This window comes from Antechinus flavipes, chromosome 3, assembly GCF_016432865.1.
Source record: "Antechinus flavipes isolate AdamAnt ecotype Samford, QLD, Australia chromosome 3, AdamAnt_v2, whole genome shotgun sequence".
Lineage (NCBI taxonomy): Eukaryota > Metazoa > Chordata > Mammalia > Dasyuromorphia > Dasyuridae > Antechinus > Antechinus flavipes.
The window spans coordinates 386,210,499-386,231,661 of record NC_067400.1 but is presented as its reverse complement, the minus strand read 5'-3'; the positions used below and the strand labels follow the sequence as shown (position 1 = coordinate 386,231,661).

Below are 21,163 nucleotides of genomic sequence, written 5' to 3'. Positions count from 1 at the left end.
TTAAAAGATCTACCAGGAAAGGTAGGGAGATGATTAAAAGTAAAAAAACAGTAACTTGTAAATTGTTTTATAATCTCTTAAATCAAATGAACTTAAATGCTAACTTTTTGCCATCATCTGCCAACTGAGTTGTCTTAATGTTCTTTAATATGTTCTAAAGCTAAAATGAGATTTTAGAAGTTGAAAGGACACTATTTCTCAAGGATCTAAATTCTATAATGCCAAGCTCTTCAAATTTAGAACAGCCCCTTCCTGTTCTAACAGACTATATATCAAGCTAAAAAGATTTTTTTTCTTTGGAGATGTAATAATTTCATGGCCTCCTTTTTTAGTTTGGAGCAACCAGAAGTGTGCAAAACCAGGAGTGGGAATTGCTGTCCAAGTACTATGCTTGAATGCAAATTAACAATTATAAATCAACAAGGCTAATGTATATCTCACATTTTCCCACAATTCCATACCTATTACATTCACAATGGCCTTCAGTGCTCCAAGGATGCTTCCCAATACTTCAGGGTACTCTTCACCCAAGTACTCATACAGGACAACACCCAAATGTCCCATCAATTTTTCCTGAAATAAAGAAATGTAATTTAGAAACAGATACCGAAGTTAATTAACATTTTTATATAAAAGAGGAAGAGGAAAAGAAAATTTTAAGTAAAAAATTACCTCCTGACAAGTTTTCATAACAACAGCAGTACGAGAGATGAGGTCAGCAGCCTGTTGTCTGACTTTGGCTGATTTGTTGTTCAAACGCCACAAAACTGTACCACAGATCTGAGGCAAGTATGGTTTGACTCTCTTGCCAAGGGCATTGACTACTGTGCCAAAACCATTCAACATCACTGAGTCCTTTAAAAAAAAAAAAAAAAAAAAAAAGGAGGGAGAATGCAGTTAATTTACAGTATGGAACAGTAACAAATGCTATGATTGTTTCAGGTATTTCATTACCATTAAAGGTTCTTCCTCATATTTATTAAGTGTCTTCAAGTTTAAAAAGCAATATCCCAGGGCAGCTACGTGGCACAGTAGATAGAGCACCAGTCAGGAGTTCAAATCTAGTCTCAGACACTTAATACTTCCTAGCTGTATGACCCTGGGCAAGTCATACAATTAATCCCAACTGCCTCAGCACACATTTAAAAAAAAAAAAAAAAGGGGGGTAGGGGAGAAGGGGCAGGAATCCTTACAGAGTAGGAAGTATAGAGACTTCTTCAGCCCTTTTTACAGATAATGAAATTGAAACTTAGATGAAGGGACATGCAACCTTACCCCGTTACTACAAAGTGTGAATGTAAAAGTTAGAACCTAAGTTTCCTGACACTAGATCAAATACTCTTACTGGTTTGGGTCCCTATGGTTTTAATAGAACAAGTATAACTAGATAATAAAAAGAACTTTACTAAGAAGAAGATGAAAAATTAAAGAGCAAGACAGATTCAAATTATAAGAGGACCCCTACTATTTTAATTTCATTCTTTTTCAGATTTGCATAAAACCTTAGGATACATAAGTTATAGGATATAAAATAAAAAGATGATAAATTTTTCTTCCAAGTTAATCTCATTACTTACCTCTGTGGTCTGTTCCTGAAAGGCATACAGGATGCCATCAATAAGTTGTTCTTCAAGTTTGTGGTCAATATCTGCTGCACCCAAGTTTCCCATTATTTTCTCAATAGTTTCCATAACCATTTTCCTGTACTGTTCAGCTTCATCTTTTAGATCATCCACAATCCGGGAAATAATTTCTGCTGCACCAACTTTGTTTGCCAACTCTACTGTAGTATCCACTAACTGAAAAGAGAAAAAGCAAGCTCTTAAACATTAATTCATTTTTCTGTTAAGGAAATGAAGGCTAGAAAATAATCTTAAAAATAATTCTCCTGTGGTTTTTGAAATCCTTGAAATTTCAGATATATACCAAAAAAAAAAAAAAAAAAAAACAGGATTTCCTGAACAGCAAGTGTAAAGAAGATAATACTTAGTTTAAGAATAAAAAAATGAGATTTTTCTCCCGCCACCCCGACCCCTTCAGCCTAGGTAAAGAAATATAGGTTATATAAGAATTTATCTAACTTAGTGGCATAAAAAAATTATCCTCTAAAAGTTTTTGAATCAATCAACAACAACAACAAAAAAATTGCTAAATACCTACTATGTAATGAGCCACTATGCTAAGCTCTGGAAAAAGACTTGAACTTATTTATTTAGAATTTACTTATCTTTAAACTCTCTTGTATTCTCTCCTCACAACATTCAACTGAAGCTGCTCTTTCCCAGTTACTAAAGACCTCAACTGACAAATAAAACTGCCTTTTCACCATTCTCAAATTTCTTGACCTCTAAGCTGCCCTGACACTTTCTCTCTTCTGATCCTAGATCCATTTTTTCTCTCTAGGTTGTCATGGTTCTCTTATCTAAATGTCCTTTCTTGGTCTCTTCTGTTAATTCTTCTGTGTTACTTATTTAGCATGCATTAGGCATGGGTATTCCCCAACGTTCAGTCCTGTGATGTTTTCTCTTTTCCCTTTAAAATACTGCCTCATTTAATCTCCTCAGCAATCATGTTCAATTACCTGTATCTATGAAGATGATTCTCAGACCTATAAATCCAGTGCTAGTCTCCCTATACTATGCTCCAAATGTCTACTGATATCTTGAACTGAAACATCTCAAATTCAACATGTTCTAGCAGAACTCATAATCTCCCTGCCCCATCCTACTTCTCCCCAAACATTTCCCTTTTTCAAACTTCCCAATAAAGAACATTCATCTTTCCAGTCACACACAGTATTATCATCACTCTCACTCACCTACATATCTAACAAACGTTGCCAAATCATTAATTTTACCTTCAGAGAATCATCTCTCAGATATCCCTCTATTTACAAAGCTACAATGTAGTTGTGAGCCTGGTTCAGACCCTCATCATTTCTTACCTGCACTATGTAATGATTTTTTTAATTGAGGCATACTCCTATTTCAAGTCTCTCCTCATTCCACTTATCCTCCATTCAACTGACAGTGATTTTCCTAAGTCATAAAGTCCTACTGTTTTAAATTTTAAACTCTTTACAACTTTATCTCATCATTTCTAGTCTCTTATACTTTACTCTCCTCTACAAATTGGCTATTACATGGCACTCCTAGCAGTTTTCTGAACCTGACATTTCATGTCTCATCTCTGTGCCTTTGCACAAGCATATTCCCCATACTTGAAATGCTCTCCCTCCTTCTCTACTCACCTTTGAGTCTTTAATTCCTTGACTTCCTTCAAATCATTCCTTTGCAAAACATCTCAACTCGTCCCCACAGCTGCCCAAAGCCTTCCTATCTACTCATACTCAGAGCATATTTTGTACGGACTTAAGTTATTTACATCTTTAAAATATGAGCTCACTGAGGGAAAGAATATTTTATCTTTCTTTATATCTTATCATTCTAGTGCAGTGTCCAGCATATCATCAATACTTTCTAAGTGATTGGTCATCCTGGTTAGTTAAAAGTTTTGGTTTTTGCACTCTGGTTTTAGGAGAAAGCAAGATATCATATAAGGGCAAAGACTAATAGAGAAAATTGAATTCTAGCATATGTACACATTCAATACAATCTATAATAACTTTGCAGTGTCTCTCTGCCATTATCCCAGTTAAACAAACCAGAAGTCTCAGTAATTCTGACTCCTCCCTCTAAGTTACCATCAACAATTAATCATTGGGTTAGTTGTGACATTTGCCTTAGTATCATCCTTTGTTCTTCATTACTATCATGACCTTAGTTCAGATCATCATCTCTCATACTATTTTTGTATTGTATTATTCTCTCTCAATCCTCTAATCTATCCTATGCATTAACAGAGAGTAATGGTTCCCATCTATAATTCTAAAGTCATTCCCCCAACACAAAAAATTTCAGATCTTCCCTTTGTCCATGGCATATAGTTCAAATTTCTTAGCATTTCATAATCTGGTTCAAATCTGACTTCCCAATTTTTATCTCTGACTTCTCTCCTATTGCCTTCTTGTAGCATGCACTATAATTAAATCAAAATATTCAAAATTGTCTCAATTTCTGCTCTTTCCACCTCTGCTTTTATTCATTTTTCCTATACTTAGAATGTACTATGTCCCAACTGTGCTTTTTGAATCTCTTCAATTCTTCAAGGTCAGATCAAGTTCTATCTTTTACATGAAACCTCCCCTTCTCCTTTCAAGTAAAAACAATTAATCAACAAGCACTTAATTGCTGCAGGTAATGTTTGCCAGATGCTCAGGGGCACAAATGCAAGGATTAGAACAATCTCCCTTTTAGGGAGCTTTGATTCCTTTGTTCCTCAAAACTCTCAGTTTGCTTTGTGTTTTTATTCACTTACCATATTCTAATTTTTATTACATAGTGGTACAAAGCATGGGCTCTGGCAGGTCTAGTCAAGCTGGAAAAACATCAAATAAGAGGCAAGTAACACGCTGTCTTATTGTCCCAGGACCTGCTAAGTTCAAAGAAGCTAATCTCTGCATTAACCATAAATGAGGGGTTGTTCAGCCATGATAAGTCTATCAAATAAGGATTGAAATCTGCACTAGATGTAGGAATATTCACTGAGCACAAAATACTTAGAAGTATGCTTGGGATCCTAACTGCTATATGTTGAGGGAATTTGATCTCATCTTTAAAAGGTCCAGAACCTTCATCCAACAGACACTCGGTAAATATTAAACTGAGTTCAATTGATGAAAAGACACAGAATCCTAGAGACTGAACTGTATGCAGGACATTTGTGAAACATCACTAAACAGGAAAATGAACTGAGATAGCTTCTTACACACACACACACACACACACACACACTTCAAGGTTTAGAAAACATGTAACATGGAATTTCTGCTTTCAATGAATGCAACACATTTTGAGGATAAACATGCTTTCCCACACTGTAGAATCAGAAAAGGAAACCAAAAGCCAGAGGATAAACATTGTACATGAAAGACCTTGCTTCAATACTGCACTATTCCACCTTTTAAAAATGAAGCACTAGACAAAACAAGTACTATAACTAAGAGTAAAGTATGACTCTACTAACCTATTTCTTAAGCTAGGAGAAAATTTGATATACTGTCTCAATATATGAGACACATATTTGATTTTGTATTAAATTAAATAAATATGGCATATACATCTCTATATCCCCCACCGTCACTACAAAATTAAGAATGATTGCAACATGTCATAATGGTTTTCATAATTAAACCTTACTTGTCTATAATTTCTTCTGTCCAAGGCCATTCTGTGTTGCCAAAAATGTTTGAAAAAAGGAGGAAGAATCTCTGTTTTGATGTAATTTGCTTCTACACCATCTGTCCCACAGCACTGCTTTACCACCTAGGAGGTAATATTTAATAAATAACAAAATTAAAATGCTACATTAAGACTTAACTGCCCTTTAACATGCTTTTGCAATTTTCTCTTTAGATGGTGACACTAACCCATTTTAGATAAATTACTATGTACCTTCAATACAATTTTTTTCATTTCTTCATCAGGAGATTGGAATTCTCTGATAAGGATTAACATCACTTCTCTAGTATAGTAATTTGCATATTCTGCATCCATGAGGGGAATAAGGTATCCAATAGCTTTCAAGAAGGCAGCCAAGCCCTGTTTTAATAAAAAACGTAAGCATAAAACTATGATTCAAACTGTAACTCTAAAGGGAAGCAAGAAAAGAAAAAGTGGGAACTAATTTTTAGATATACCTTTCCTCTATGCTGGCGGATACCTTTCCACAAAGGCTTTAAAACAGAATCAAAAGATTCAATGCCATAAGGAGTAGCTGCTTCAGCCAGAGCAGCAATAGCCAAAGCACTAATGGTCCGGACTTTCTGTTGTTCATCCACAAGACCTGAAACATAAGACTATAAGTTTTAAAACAAAAAATCTAAACTGCTTCTAACAGGGTAATCAAAACAGGTGAAGCAGGAAATTTAGCAAACAATAAGCCAAAAGATCACATCATAAATATGACCTGTTTGGCATCTAACTTGTATGTCTTTTATACTATGACCTTGTACATCCTAGATTAATTTATTACAGATGTGTGTATGTATTATATGTCTATAGATATATACACAGAGGAACAGAAACAGAGAGAAAGCCAGCTATCAATCAGGCTCATAAAGCTTATATCAATTTTGCTATCAGTAATAGTCAAGAATAGCCCATTACTTTGATACTTACAAACACTATACTTCAATATTTTGCCCAAAGCATCATTTGTCCCCAAAAAACTTTTAAGCAAATATTGCATCTTTAAGTTCAAAACAACAATAAGTGCAGCATATTAATTAACTTACCATGTTCAATGATTTCAACTAAACTTCTGAGATGAGGAAGGATGGCACAACCCATAAGAATAGCAATTTGCTGTACAATCTTAATACCAGTATGCCTAGCCTGCCAGGACTTCTTGCTCTTACACACAGCTTTCAAAAAGGGCAACAATGAAGGAATGCCCAAGGCAGATGCAACAACAGCAAAAGCTCGAGCTGTTGTATTACGGACATATTCATCCATGTTATCAATATCAGGTCGCATAGTAGAAATCATGGTTGCCAGGCCAGCAGCCTAGAAGAAAGATTAAATCACTCATTAAGTTGAACATTTATATCCACCAAGCACTTTGTTAATTACAGCTTATTTTATCGTTAAAAATCTATTCCTTCACAATAGTCTCTTTACCATTTTAAAGGTAAGGAAACTGAGGTCCACAGAGTTGGGTTTGCATTCTTGTAGACACACTTCTAGTGAGGACTGGAGTTCAGGCTTGATTCCAACCTTGAAGCACTTTCTATTACACAATGCTGTCTCCCCTACTTGTCACCAATTAGTTAATTTAGTACAATTTTCTGGTTTTAGAACAAGTGATCGATTAGTTAATTTAGTTAATTCCTTCTCTTTAACTGATATTTACATTTAAATACAGTAGCAATTTGTCCCCTGAAATTTCCTATGACTAGATTTAGCTTTCTTCTTAAAAATGTATTTTAAAAAAATTCAAAAATAATAAAAAATATAAAGAAATACCTTAGCCAAATTTGAAATGATCTCCCTGCCTTCCACTCTGGCATAGTAATCTTCATCAATCAGTAGTGGTTCAATAACCACAAGGATCTACAAAGAAAAGGAAACGGGTATTATGGCAACAATCAGTTTATTTTATACTCTCTGTGTCTTGGGCTTGATGAACAAATATATATATTTATGTACATATATGTATACTAGGACTTATTTACATACGTACACACACACACACATAATTATATTTTGTTCCTCAAACCCCAGATAGAATTTTAAAATATGGAACTTGACTAGTATAGAAATGTTTTACAACACTATGTGTGTGTGTGTGTGTGTGTGTGTGTGTGTGTGTGTGTGTGTGTGTGTGTATAGTGGATATCACTGCTTGCCTTCTGAAGGAAGAGAATTTGAAATTCACAATTTAAAAAAAAGAAATGTTTAAAAATTTACAAATAATAAAGATGGAGATGGAAAAGAAAGGGGTAGAAATAATAAAAATGGAGATGGAAAAAGAAGAGGTAGTCAAGGAAACAATAAAAGGCAAATCAAAATGCAAAACTTATAGGAGGAGGGAGTTATTTATTAAATTGCTCTAACAAACTTCAACAATTACTAAGAACATTCATGTATTAAAAGCACAGTATAACTTATTTTCATTCATAAATTTTGAATCAAGAGGTTAAATCATCTTTAGAATTCTATTTAAGAGAACATAGAATTCTGTAATATTTTCATCTAGACTGATTCAAGGAAACAATAAACTGTTTATTAAAAGGGTTACACTTTATAGCATAAAAGTTCAAGTACTTGGAGCACTATTCCCAGAGAATTCTGGATAATAAAAGGTTTTTAACTGTGCCATTTTTATAATATGCCCAAGTATTCTTTAAAATTGTTTTATCATTGATGAAAACAAATATTTATGTGAAGCTTCAAGGTTTGTAAAAAAGTACTTTGTACTTTAATCCAATGTGGGTAAGACAAATGTTATCAGTGACCCCATTTTATAAATGAGAAAAGTGAGATACAGAAAGGTTAAGTGACCTGCCTAATGTCACACATCTAACAAGTATCTAAGGCAGGATTCAAATACAAATTATCCTGATTCCACGTCATTCTACTTATTCCCATAACCACAACAATATTCAAGTTAAGTCATTTTTCATAATTACAGAAAAAATATGAAAAAAAACTACTTCCCCAATTCTATTCAAAAGCTATCATTTTTTTAAATGTGAAAATTAATCAGTGAAAAACTTTCTGACTTTTAAAGTGAAGGAAAAAAAAAACCTTCTCACAAACCTTATGTACATATGGTCGAACAAGGTCATCTAGCTTGTACAAAATTCTGTCAATAACTTTTACAAGTAAATGACGTTCCTGATCTTCAAGTGTTGGAGACATCAGCAATGGAAGAATTTGATTAAACAAAGGCCCAGCTCCAAATTCACGAGCTTTGTCAGTGATCTGACGCAATGCAGCCTAAGAACACAAAGCAGTAAGTTGAGAGAATTTATTTTATTTTTTCATGATTCTTTTTCAAAAAGGAGGACACTTGGTTAGCATTTTAGACACAACACTAGAATGAATTTACCATATATGAGCTATTAGACTGTATTCAAAAGAAAGGTGAAAACAAACAATTTTCTGGTGCAAATTGTTATAAAGAACTCTAGCAAATAAAATTTCAAAAAGTATTATCTTCCTACTTTTAGAGCATGGATGACATGAACTATCTAAAACTTCCAAATTTTTTCCCACTTTTTCAAAGTTGTTGAATATTCTAAAAGATAACTTCAGGTCTCCAGATGAAAAAATTCCCAAACCTAAAATTCACTTGAAACATTAAAGTTTGATCCTTTAAAAAAAAAAAATCTATCTTAAAACTATCTTTCATCCTGAATAATTCTGTCTAAAGGAAAGCATATTAGAATAATTAGGTAGGTCATAGGAAGAATAATTATAAATTACATAACATGTGATTTTTTTTTTACATTAATTCTTACCTTTCTCATTGGAGGTGTGCCATTCTTGATTTTTAAAAGCAATTTCATTATTTTTCTCTCTTTTTGTTCTTCTGGACTAAGTGTTGATTCATCTACATCCACCTACCAAAAAATTTTCACAAATAATTTAAAAGATAAAATGATATAGTATTGACCATCAATTCCCTGGCTCACCCAACTTAAAAGGAAAACATTAAGTCTCTCACTAATCCTATTATTTACTTACCAATAATTTATCAAAGTATTGAATATCATCAGGTTTTAAAAATGGAAGATTTCCAGATGGTTGGTCATTCACACTTTTCATAGTCCTATCTTCAGTTTGCATGTGGAATCCAGTCATGCCACCTAAAGGTGTAGGAGTTGCTGTCAGCTTCCGGGCTGGAGTACGAATAGGAACATAGCCAGCCGGAGGAGGGAGTACCTAATGAATTAAGAGTTTAACAGTGATATATAAGTAATATCAAAATTATATGATAGCATTCTATGACCTAAAATTTTAAGAATTTCTGCTTGCTTACTGTCAAAAATTTAATACAAATATATTAATACATTCAATATTGAGTTTTAAGTTACAAGAATGAATCACTTTTATAAGAATCAGTGATTACTTTTGATATAATGAATTATGCTTTTGTTTTGTTTCAAAACTGTAATTTCACTGATGTAGAGTGTCTTATGAGGAATTTCCTTTACCAATGAAATTAAACAACTCAGAGGCAGTATTTGTAAGAGATGAGATTTGAACCCAAGTAGTACTATGCTTCACTTAAATATTTGTTTCATTCTGCAGCAAGGATAGCGATTTAAGATTCGCTCACTTAATGTTTTCCAAGTTACATTATAACAAAATTTCATAGCATCAAAGACTAGAGTTTTAAAATTATATGTCAAAAAGTTCCATCAATTTTAAAATTTTAAACAAAAGCAGACATACATATATCTTATGCTTCAAAAATTAAAACAGAAACTGCATAAATTCATGATTTTGATAGAAATGCTATTTTCACTATTTCAAAAAAATTTTTTTTCAGTATTTTCTTTACAAAGAATCAAAAAAATTTCTAAAAGAAAAAAAAAAGATTTTCAAACTAGTTGCAAAAATTAGAAATCTAAAGATTTACTTTAAGCAAAGGACCAAGTTTTAATAAAGATGACCTAAAAAAGGTGCTACAACTGATAAAAGAACTCCTGGCTTTTTTTTTTTTAAAAAACACAGAACATTGTCATGTGCCCATCAGGGAGAACTCATATCATACAACAATGTATCATACAACTCATATCATACCAGTTCAAAAAAGGATATATAATAGAAGACTAACTTCTAGACTTTCTAAGTAGTAGTAAACTCCCCAGATCCAAGAAAATAAGGTTGGTGTGACCAAATTATATAACTGAAGAATCCATCATTTTCCTACCATTGATACTGTCCTAAACAATTTGCACACAAAGAAAACTTTCCAATCTTTCCTGGACAGAAGCAGGTTAAAACCCTCACCTTTCTTTACAGTATCCTGACATCACTGTAAAGAATTTCTGAGCTGTGAATGAAACCTTGAGAATCAATTCCTTTTTGCTCTTTTGACCAGTCCCAAAAGTTTTCTGGACACATACGTGGTAATAGCTAAATAACTCTATCATATTGCTTACATTCTCAATGGGCAAGGGACAGGAGGAATGCTTTTAAAAAACACATTAGGAATAAATAAATGAATAATTAACTAGCTGAAGCAAAGTTCAGTCTTACTGTTTGATATTCTCAGTACGCAATCTTCATTTAGCTGATAATTACAACTTACAAATAACCAGATCTGATCTTATAGAACATACAACAGACCTTAAAGTGCTCATAAAGCTATATGTACATCAAGTACAGGGCTTAAAATATTATGCTTTACCTCATTTTTCCTTTTGGGGACAATTTTCAGAGAAATTTATCTTTGAGAGATTAACTTGAAACATTATGGCTAGATGTGTTTCAATATGTTGTTACACAGAAATGAGGCTAAGGAGAAAATATTAGTGAATGTAAGCTTCAAGTTAGAGGAAATAAAGTCGACTAAAAAATTTTATGCAGTCTTTAAAATGTAGGGCAATTAAAAACAAAATTCAAATTCCAAAGGAAAGAAGCTAAATATATTTTTTAAAGTTTCCTATATTACCCTATTACCTTATATCCTTCTGGGAACATAGCATCCAGCTCTTCATCAGAAAGTGGACGATTTCTCTCATCAATTTCTCTCTCCCATCTCCATGCTTGAAGCTGTTCCGGGGTCATGCTCATTATGTGACCTATATACAAGCAAAAAGACATACAATAAACAAATTACCCACCATTTAATGAGACTTATTACAAAGGCTCTTAAAAAGATAGGTACCATATAGAATATCAAATCCAAGCCTAATAAATTGTATTTTAAACTACATTCATTATCAATGGTATCAAACATAATCAAATATTCTGCATAGCACCCAAACTTTCTTATGAACCATATTCAGAAAAAAACAAAAAATGTAATACCATAAATTGAAATTCATAACAAAATATATATTATCTTAAAATAGCAAATATAGTTTCAGTAAGTACCTGGAGTAGGTGTTGCCATGTTCATAGCAGGTGTGCCTATTGGTGTTTTACCAGGAGTCAGAACAGGAGTGCTCCCACCCATTTGACTAGCTGGTGTTTCATCCCAACGTGACTTTCTTTTGCTTGCTCCAGGAGTTGGTGTTTCACCAATTGAATCTCCACCACGATCTGTACGAGGAGTCTCAGCCCATCCACTTCCATGACCAGGAGTATCTTTTAAAAAACAAAACCAAATATTTACAATTTTAATTTACTCAAGCAATATAATTTTAGAGTATCTTAAGTTTTCATAGAAATCTAAAGAGTTATTTGCTGTTCCTTCATGCCAGAGACCATATAGTACTGATTTCATGGTCAAAAAATGACTCCATTATTACTCAGCAAATCAATATTTAACAAGCCACTCAAATTTGCTTTCTTAACAAAAGCACTTGATCCAAAACACACCTCTTTCAGTTTTAGGAGTCTCATCCCATCTGTTTTTACGTGCACTTGAGGTTGCACCTCCATGGCCTGGTGTTGCATGACCAGGGGTATCACCACGTCCAGGAGTAGCAGCTCCTGCTGGAGTATGGCTAGGAGTAGGATCCCATATTTTTGAGCCAGGTGTTGCTCCAGGTGTCTCACTACCCTTTGCGCGACCAGGTGTTTCATCCCATCTCAAGGAAGGTGTATGCCCAGGAGTCTAAAAGAAAAAAATTCAATCACATGTTAAATATAATTAGCTATGGTTTCTACAAAGAAGTGGTCTGAGCATATTTTGATGGAAGTGGATTTCTTTGACAAAGAGACCTAACTGAGTTTCAATTGATAAATGACGGACAGAAGCAGCTACACCCAAAGACAGAACACTGGGAAACGAATGTGAACTATCTGCATTTTTGTTTTTCTTCCCGGGTTATTTTTACCTTCTGAATCCAATTCTCCCTGTGCAACAAGAGAACTGTTCGGTTCTGCAAACATATATTGTATCTAGGATATACTGCAACATATCTAACATATATAAAACTGCTTGCCATCTAGGGGAGGGGGTTGAAGGAGGGAGGGGAAAAATCGGAACAGAAACGAGTACAAGGGATAATGCTGTAAAAAAAATTACCCTGGCATGGATTCTGTCAATATAAAGTAATTATTAAATAAAAAATTTTTAAAAAAAATTTTTTTGCATGGATAAAAATAAAAAAAAGTGGTCTGAGATCCATTAAAAACAATTTTCCATTCTACTACATTAGATGAAAAAATAGAACATCAGTGGTTCTTCCTAAAAAGCAAATGTTTCCATTCTCTAAATAGAACTTTAATAATTTAGATTACATGGAAATTCAAGACTTCAAAATAGCTAAAAATCTAATCTAAGGTATTTAATGTTTTATAAAGCATTTTCTTCACAGTTCTGTTAGAAAAGTATTATCTCCCAATAGCAAACATACAAAGTTTCCAAAGACAAGTCTTCTTAGCAGCCACTCTCCTCTTACCCCTCCAACTGAAGGAGAGCATGGTTAACAAGCAAATCTCTTTCCACAGTAAAGGAATAAGGACTAGATAGAATCAAATGAGATAGTATCTGTAAAAAGTACCTGACACATAGTGGTTACTATCTAAATGCTTATTTTCTCTCTCCCCATTTGATCAACCTAAGAGATGATGCTTTATGGAAACAAACAGTAGCTACTGTTTATTTTCATATGCAGGAATTTAGCACAATACAATGAGATGCATATTTCTCCTTTCAGGTTTCAAAATTTAGAAACTGGATTTTATCCACAAAATAGAGGTTGATTACCCAAGGTAAAAACTGAGCTCAATAGAATAAATTCTCCCTTTTCATCCAACTACCACCAAGAGCAAGACAAATTCTATTCCACCACTTTAATGACTAAATGTTTGATAAAATAGCTATGTAACAAATTACATATCATTTTAGGTTTACCTTCTCCCAGAAATCTAAACTACCTCTGAAGAAGAGCAAGAAAGATCTATCTTATAGAGCTGTCCACTCAACAACAATGAATAACTGACCTATTGCATGAACTTAGACATTTAAGATTTCAAAATGAAGGCTTACCACGCTCTAACAGGGAAAGGGCAGAATGAGGTGGTGGCACAGGAAAAATATGGGAGAATACAGAAAGGTTACGGGAAATTACTACCTCAGCTTGATCCCAGTTTGAAAGCTTTTTTGGAGTTGCACCAGGAGTCTGATCAGCTGTTTGATCCCAACGCCTCTTGCGTTTTGAAGGAGGCTGGGATGATGCACCATTGACAACTTTAAGTTCTCCAGCTTTAGCTTTTTCTGCTAGCTGTTGCCTAATTTCCCTCTGAAAAATAAGAATAATGATGAAAATCAATTACTCAAAATAACTTTAATAGTTCTCAAACATTATTATCCACACTTCCTACCACTTGTCATATCCTTCTGTTTTACAACATACCTTTAATCTTTCTTTGCTTTATCTTACCCTTATGTTTCTTTTAGTCCATTTTCTCCCTTTCTAGACAACAAAATAATCTCTTCCAACTATATTCACACATATGCTAGGAAAAGCCATCCCATTTATTGGAAAAGATTCTTTCACCAGGAGATCATTGTACACAGCAACATCAACATTATGTGATGATCAATTCTGCTCTTTCCAACAATGAGATGATTGAAGCCAGTTCCAATGATCTTGTGATGAAGAAAGCCATCTACACCCAGAGAGAAGACTGTGGGAACTGAATGTGGATCATAACATTCTCACGCTTTTTGATGTTGTTCACTTGCATTTTGTTTTCTTACTCTTTTTTCTTTCCTTTTTGATCTTATTTTTCTTGTGTAACAAGAGAATTGTCTAAGTATGTTTACACATTCAAAAAAAAAAAGCTTTTTGTGCTACTTACTAGCTATGTGAGCAAATCAGTTCACTTCCCTGAGCCCTAGCTTCCTCAGCATATGTATTTTGAAATGTAAAATTTTCAAATGTAAAATTCAATAATCTCTTAAATCTCTCACATTTGAAATAAAAAACCAAACAAAAGGAAAAATAAAGACTCTTTCTGGAAGCAAGCCTTCAAGCAATTTTCTCTATCCATAAAGAACTGATGCACTTTATCTTTTTCAGAGACATTTTTTTTTTAAATTTTATAAACTAGGGTATGATTTTTTTAAAGTGTAACATTAAATATACTGTAAAGTGCTTTAATGTCAATTTCCTTTATTTATCTCTATAATTATAAAATGATGAGGAAAAAATATTTAACAGACCTCTTCTTTAGTCAAATGTTGTTCTCGCATAACATCCATATAGGTCCTAGCATTCATTTTAGGATCAGGTGTCTTGCCGCCTGCAGAAAATAACAGCAACAGGACAGGAGCACAATGAATAAAAAATAATTAAATTTAAATGATTTATCTGCCCTGCTCTAATAATATGTTATTCCATAATCACTTAATTTTACTTTTTTTTTAATTGAAAACTTCAATAATTACACATCTTACTTTTATTGAGTTTGCTGATCAATTTAACCTGTTTGAACACAAACATAACTACTGCAGTTTAAAACAAGTACTTTAATGCAGATAAAACAATAAAATGACAAAACACAGTTAAGAGTCTTCAGAAGTGATGGGTTCCTGGGTTGCTAATCCGGAATACGTACACTTTCGTGCCTTTGTCTCCACCAGCAGTTCTGACTTCAAGCAGCAGAATAGTAGCCTAGAAAATTATCTCTTTACCATTAGTAACACTTTGGATAGATATTTATATTCAAAACATTACCTGTGCAAGCTGTTGAAATCCTGACTTTCATTAACTAAGCCTAGATCAGTGCATCACATAAAGTTCTAGAATACAGTTATACTTTGGCATATCTGATCGAAACACTTCTATATTTGTATTCAAGTGCCATGTTATAAGAGGGCTTCTTTTTTTTTTATTTCCATGACACATTGCAGAAAATTTTTATATTTTCTCTTGAGAAATCATAATTACAAATTACTTGAAATGTTTAACTACAATTACTATGATACACACACAAAAAAGTCGTGTACAAGGAGATGTGTAATTCTATCCCTGAAGTTTCATTACTTGCTCTTTAAACTTCAAAATATTTTAAAGAAGCCCAATAAGAACAAGATGCGTGGAGGCACACTACTCTTAGAAATGGGAGCTGTGCTATACAAATAGTATAGCATCACAATTTGGGGGGGGAAATGAAATTCTAAAACATTTTCTATGCTGAAGACCATGCCCAATTAGCAGTGTCATTCTGACACTAGCTCTGATAAGACTTCCTTTGGAATACTTTTTCACCATAATCTACACAGGATGTGTTGAACTGCACCCTTAAGAATGCAGACAGGACTGGCATATAGCAGTACTGCTGTAGGAAAGAAATTAAGGACAGTTAGTATGGGCCTGTGAATTCTGACATACATGTTTAAATCAATTACAATTAAGCAAGTAAAAAAATATCCCTACTAATTCATGCAGGCAGAAATTCTAATTTGTAAAACCTGCAACAGAGTCTAATTTTAAGAAACAGGCACCTTATTTTGATTGTGAAACTCACTCACCTGAGGAAAGCTTCCATCAGGCCCACTATGCCCCTTGAACTGACTTGCATACTAAAATTAGCAAAACAGACTCCAACTATTAAAAGGATCCAAGTCTTTGTATATATATATAATATATTTTTTTTTGTTTTAACATAGGAATGCTTAAAGCAAAGTAGGTGCATTACTGAGCTATGATTAGAGCAATGGGCTCTATTCTGAGAAAATAGTATTTCAAAAATAATAATTATTAAATTCTATGATTTGGAAATGAAAACTTTCAAAGTTTTCAAAGACTTGAAAGTACTTTGAGCAGAAACACACACATTTGTTCAAAGTATAGTATGCGTAACCCAAAACAAAAAGAAAAGAAAAACCTTTAACCCTTTGCGTTTCTATGGCATTGGCTCATTATTTTCTTGTCCTTCTACCTAGAAAGAAAACTTGTATTATAAACATGAAGAATATGGCATCTGTGATTTCAAAATCTATACACATCTATAATAGGGGCTGCTTAAAAAGAAAAACTAAATTCACAAGCATGCCAAAAAAAATCAAAGGGCTAAAGACAACTTTATACAAACAAATTTTACAAGAGTTATAGAAAAGTGGGAGTGAATTACCATCTGCAAAAGGATCAAGACGCTCTGGAGAAATTATCATAGTTCGCCTGTGCTTTTTATATTCATCTTCACGGTCTGCAATCTTTGGAGGACGGTGTTCAGCAAATGGGTCATACTACAGAAACAAAGAATCCATAATTAATCAATTTTTACATCCTTACAAATGAATGAAATTATATGCTTTTTAAACAATAAAAGATCTATTGCGAGGATAATTTGAATAAAGGAAAGGGTTCAAAACTAATATCCATGATTTTATTTTTCCAAATATATGCAAAGGTAATTTTCAACATTCACCTTTGCAAAACCTTGTGTTCCAAATTCTTTCCCTTCCCCCCTCCCCAAGGTAACTATATAAGACAAAGAAAATGTTACCTGTTCAGTTGACTGTGGTATGTCATTAAGCAATGCCACTGTGGGTTGGTATCCTGATTTCTTCTGGCCAAGCAGGCTAGTGGATGAGGAGTAGTCATCATCATCCTACAATGCCAAAAAAAAAAAAAAAAGGAACAAAATTTGTCAAATAATTTTAAAACATAAGGGATGTACACAGAATTGACAAATTCAAAATACTTAGTAATATTTTCAAGTCTTTTAACTGACTTGAATTATAAAGAGAAAGTAGTGTATGATAATGAAAAGAGGTAGAATTTATATTATGCTAGTAGCATAGTGCTGGAGGCACTTTTCAGGAAAATTTTATGATTTTAAATATCATAAAACTCTGCTGTACTTACTTGCAATCTTATAAATATTTTTAATATTTAACACAATTTTCTTCAGTTTCAATTACACAGAACAAGAATTCTTACTGTCTCAGAGTATGAGAATGCTAACACTCTGACAACTGTGTAAAGCCCAAGTGCCCATTTGTGACAACCAGGAGAGTTGTTTCTAAATATCAAACAAATTTTTTTTCATGAAAAATGCTCAAAATTAAATAAAAAGCAATTTGAACTTGCAAGAATCAATAAGCAATTTGACAGGTTTTTTAAAACTACTTTAAAGCTTACAAAAACATTTCAAATAAAACCAAAACTACATAACTAAAGCATTTTTCAAAGAAAAGTTAATCATATTCTCACAAATATAAAAGATAAGTTTCTGTGAAATGTTATAAACAAAGAGGAAATTACTTATTATTTCCTCCAAATCAACAAAAAAGACACATCCATTTTAAACTCACATCTTCTAATTCTGTTGCAGCAATTGATGTCACGTAGCCAGCAAATCTACTGTCATTACCACCATAAATTTCTTGGTCATAATAACCTGTAGAATCAAGGCCAACTCCTTGAGCTTCATCAAGAGCTGCCTTCTTCCCTTGGATTTCTCGAATCTGTGCTTCAATATCTGTAAAGAAATACATATTTAAGTATCCAATTATACTCACTCATTAAATCAACATTTATTGATGGATGGGAACAGAACTGATTAAAAACACTGCCCTCTAAGTGGTTACAATTTAGTACTGACTTTCTATTACACAGATAATTCTATGAAATGAGAAAATGTAAAATGCAGCAATTAGGAAAAAAAAAAGTTATCTAGCCACAAAAATAAAGGGATTAGTTCTCCACTAGTTCCAAGTTTATAAATACTGGGGTTCCTTCAACCACAATTAGTCCTTAGCTTTAAAAGGTTGCTTCTTTTCTTTAAGCTTGCTCTAAATTCCTTGTCTGCAACTGAGAAGTTATTTTGCCACTGAAAGAACTTTAAATTAAATAATTGCTTAAGCCAGCCTTCAAAAATTTGCTTTAAATACCAAGAGAGTAGATTAGTCACAATGTCTAACAATTTCTATGTTTCGAATTCCAACACAGAACACTATGTTGAGATGATATGGCCTAGCTGTGTGAGAAAAGGAGTTATTCACCATATTCAAGACAATCATATAGTACTTTAGGGAGAATTTCATGAGAAAATACTGTATTTTTAACTCTTGGAAATTATTACTACTACTACCATTTAGTTCTCACCCTCATCTGCCATTTTTAAGTTACTGTATCTCGGTTTTCAAAGCACTTTCGTTCATTTTTTTAAGTTACAGTATCTTAGTTTTCAAAGCACTTTCACATATATTTCAATTAGAAATTTAGAGTTCATGATATTATAAATATAGACTACGGGGTTCTTTGAGGTGGAAAAGAAACTTCATCCCATTCCATTGTTACATAGAGACTAAGACAAACTTTGGAGAATCTTGATTATTGTAGTCAAACAAAAAAGTCCACTAGGCCCCTTCCTAATATCTCCCTAACTCCTCTCCAATTCTTCCCCTTATTCCCTAGATCCTCCTCCAGCTTAACTCAGAACACATTGCTTAATCATATATGATTCTGCCTTCCTTCAAACTCAAGAGCTATTTCATGTAATAAATGACAAACTTTTGTCCTGTAATAAGTGTCTCTCCCAATTCTTTCATGTCTCTTAAAATTATAATTCTAAATAAAATTTAATTCTAAAATTACTACTTCATTTTCATTTTTTCAGATAACAAATTGAGGATAACACAAAGACTGTTAAGGTCATAAACTATTAAATGCCAGAGTTGATCTTAAAAACTAGATATTAAATTTCTGGTCCTATGCTCTTTGCACTACTTAATTGTTACCTTATCTTTCCAATGATTCCCAAGTTGCTCAACTACACTACAGTAAGGTGAAACTTGGGGATCAGCATGGATAGTTATTTCCAAGAAAAGTCTGCGTCTACATAAGCAAAAGATGAAAAACACCAATTAGCAGCTAGAGGAAGAGTAGCTAAAGGAGTTCTTTGTAATAGTTGATTAAAACAATACTTTCAGACAATATATTCCAACTCTGTACACATCACATCCAAAGATGAGAGTTTTCTAGCACTTTCAAAATTTAAGATTATGTAAAAGCACTACAAAACTCAATACCAGTGAGCCAGGCACAAATCAAATTAAAACAAAGATAATACATAACAATGCAAGAAGCTGTGAATTAGAAATCAGAGGATCTAGATTCAAATTCCAGCTTTGTTACTAGCTTTGTGAGACTGCACAAGTCACTATAAGGTCTCAGTAGCCTCATCTGTAAAATAAGTAAAAAAATCACAACTCTAAATTCTAGAAGTACAAAAAGGAAAAGAAACCAGATAGCATCATGGAGTAAATGAGCTAACATTTGTTATTTTGTTGAAATTTATGTGTTTTTTCCCCAAAATATAAACAGCTGCTTAAATTCTATTATTTAACTTAAAATTTTAGTCCTTATTTGGTATAGTCAATCTTTTTTTTGTCAAGATTGTTAAATGCAAAACAAATTACTTCAAGGATCTGCAACTTTATATGGGTAGATACTCAGATTAAAAATCTTCTACAACATTACCATTGATTTTTAAAACGTTTCAACACCTTATAGTCAAACTGATGCATGAAATTATTAGGCTGGTACTCAGATAGACAGATACTTCATCTGCCTGTAAAAATAATTTAAAATTATAATAATGCATACAAAGAGGCAATTAGGTGACAGCAAATAAAAGTACTGGACCTGGAGTCAGGAAAAAAATAGAGTTTGAATCCAGCTTTAGACATTTTTTGTGTGACACTAAATAACTTAGCAAGCTATTTAAACATCCCCTGCCTCAGATTCCTCAACTATCAAATGAGTATAAAATTAACAGCACACATCTCCCAGGATTGCTCAGAGGATCAAATGAGATTTGTAAAGCATGTATCACTGTGCCTGGCAAATAAAAGGCACTATATAAATATTGGTTCCCTTTTCCCCCTCCTAAATTCAGGTCGATCTTGAAAGCCTAAATTTAATGTCATAGTTAACAATTAAATTGAAAGTTTAACATGGGAAAAAAGTCAAGAATAAGATCATTTAAGTCTAAAATCCATTAGAGGCCAAATAGTTCAACCTTCTGATATTACAGTTGAGACGTCAAAGGTTCAGACAGGTTAAATGAAACTTCCCCAGGATTACACAGTTAAGCATCAGAGGTAGAATCTGATCCTAGGTATTCTGGACTTATAATTACTGAAATATTTAAATGACTTTTTTAATCGAAGTATAATTAGCCTTATTTTGAAAAATAGAATGAGGACCAACGATTGACTAGAGGCTGGATGGAGACAGATAGCATAGCAACATAAAGAGCAACTCCTAATAATTAGGCAGTGACTAAAAATAGCTCCCTTGGAAGAAAGTTCATTCTTGTTTTATGAAGACATAATCTATATATAATGTCCTTTCTAAATCTAAAATCCCCTTTCAATATTGTTTTAACTGAGAAGGGAATACAAAAAAAAAAGATTTGAAAATATTAATAAACCAATAAGAAAAGAGTAAACAAAA

At 33.1% G+C, this 21,163-nt stretch overlaps 1 protein-coding gene across 6 annotated transcripts in view; it reads right to left on the bottom strand.

Annotated features, from left to right (window-relative positions):
- The window catches only part of SF3B1 (splicing factor 3b subunit 1), a 49,611-nt gene that overhangs the window by 9,567 nt on the left and 18,881 nt on the right, over positions 1-21,163 (bottom strand). For 3 of the 6 annotated variants that reach the window (XR_007951988.1, XM_051985951.1, XM_051985952.1), the window contains exons 2-20: positions 18,016-18,182; positions 17,205-17,309; positions 16,830-16,944; positions 14,917-14,996; positions 13,823-13,990; positions 12,120-12,357; positions 11,673-11,885; positions 11,256-11,377; positions 9,312-9,509; positions 9,086-9,187; positions 8,382-8,561; positions 7,086-7,172; positions 6,356-6,626; positions 5,759-5,904; positions 5,514-5,660; positions 5,259-5,384; positions 1,578-1,799; positions 673-855; positions 462-573 (exon numbers count right to left, since the gene is read on the bottom strand). Coding sequence is in view for 5 of the 6 variants with exons in the window: in XM_051985951.1 (XP_051841911.1) it covers positions 462-573; positions 673-855; positions 1,578-1,799; positions 5,259-5,384; positions 5,514-5,660; positions 5,759-5,904; positions 6,356-6,626; positions 7,086-7,172; positions 8,382-8,561; positions 9,086-9,187; positions 9,312-9,509; positions 11,256-11,377; positions 11,673-11,885; positions 12,120-12,357; positions 13,823-13,990; positions 14,917-14,996; positions 16,830-16,944; positions 17,205-17,309; positions 18,016-18,182 (2,982 nt within the window). In the remaining variant the exon portion in view is untranslated. Of the gene's footprint in view, positions 1-461; positions 574-672; positions 856-1,577; positions 1,800-5,258; positions 5,385-5,513; positions 5,661-5,758; positions 5,905-6,355; positions 6,627-7,085; positions 7,173-8,381; positions 8,562-9,085; positions 9,188-9,311; positions 9,510-11,255; positions 11,378-11,672; positions 11,886-12,119; positions 12,358-13,822; positions 13,991-14,916; positions 14,997-15,202; positions 16,606-16,829; positions 16,945-17,204; positions 17,310-18,015; positions 18,183-21,163 lie in introns of those variants that run through there. The other 3 variants (XM_051985950.1, XM_051985954.1, XM_051985953.1) reach the window with 3 other exon arrangements.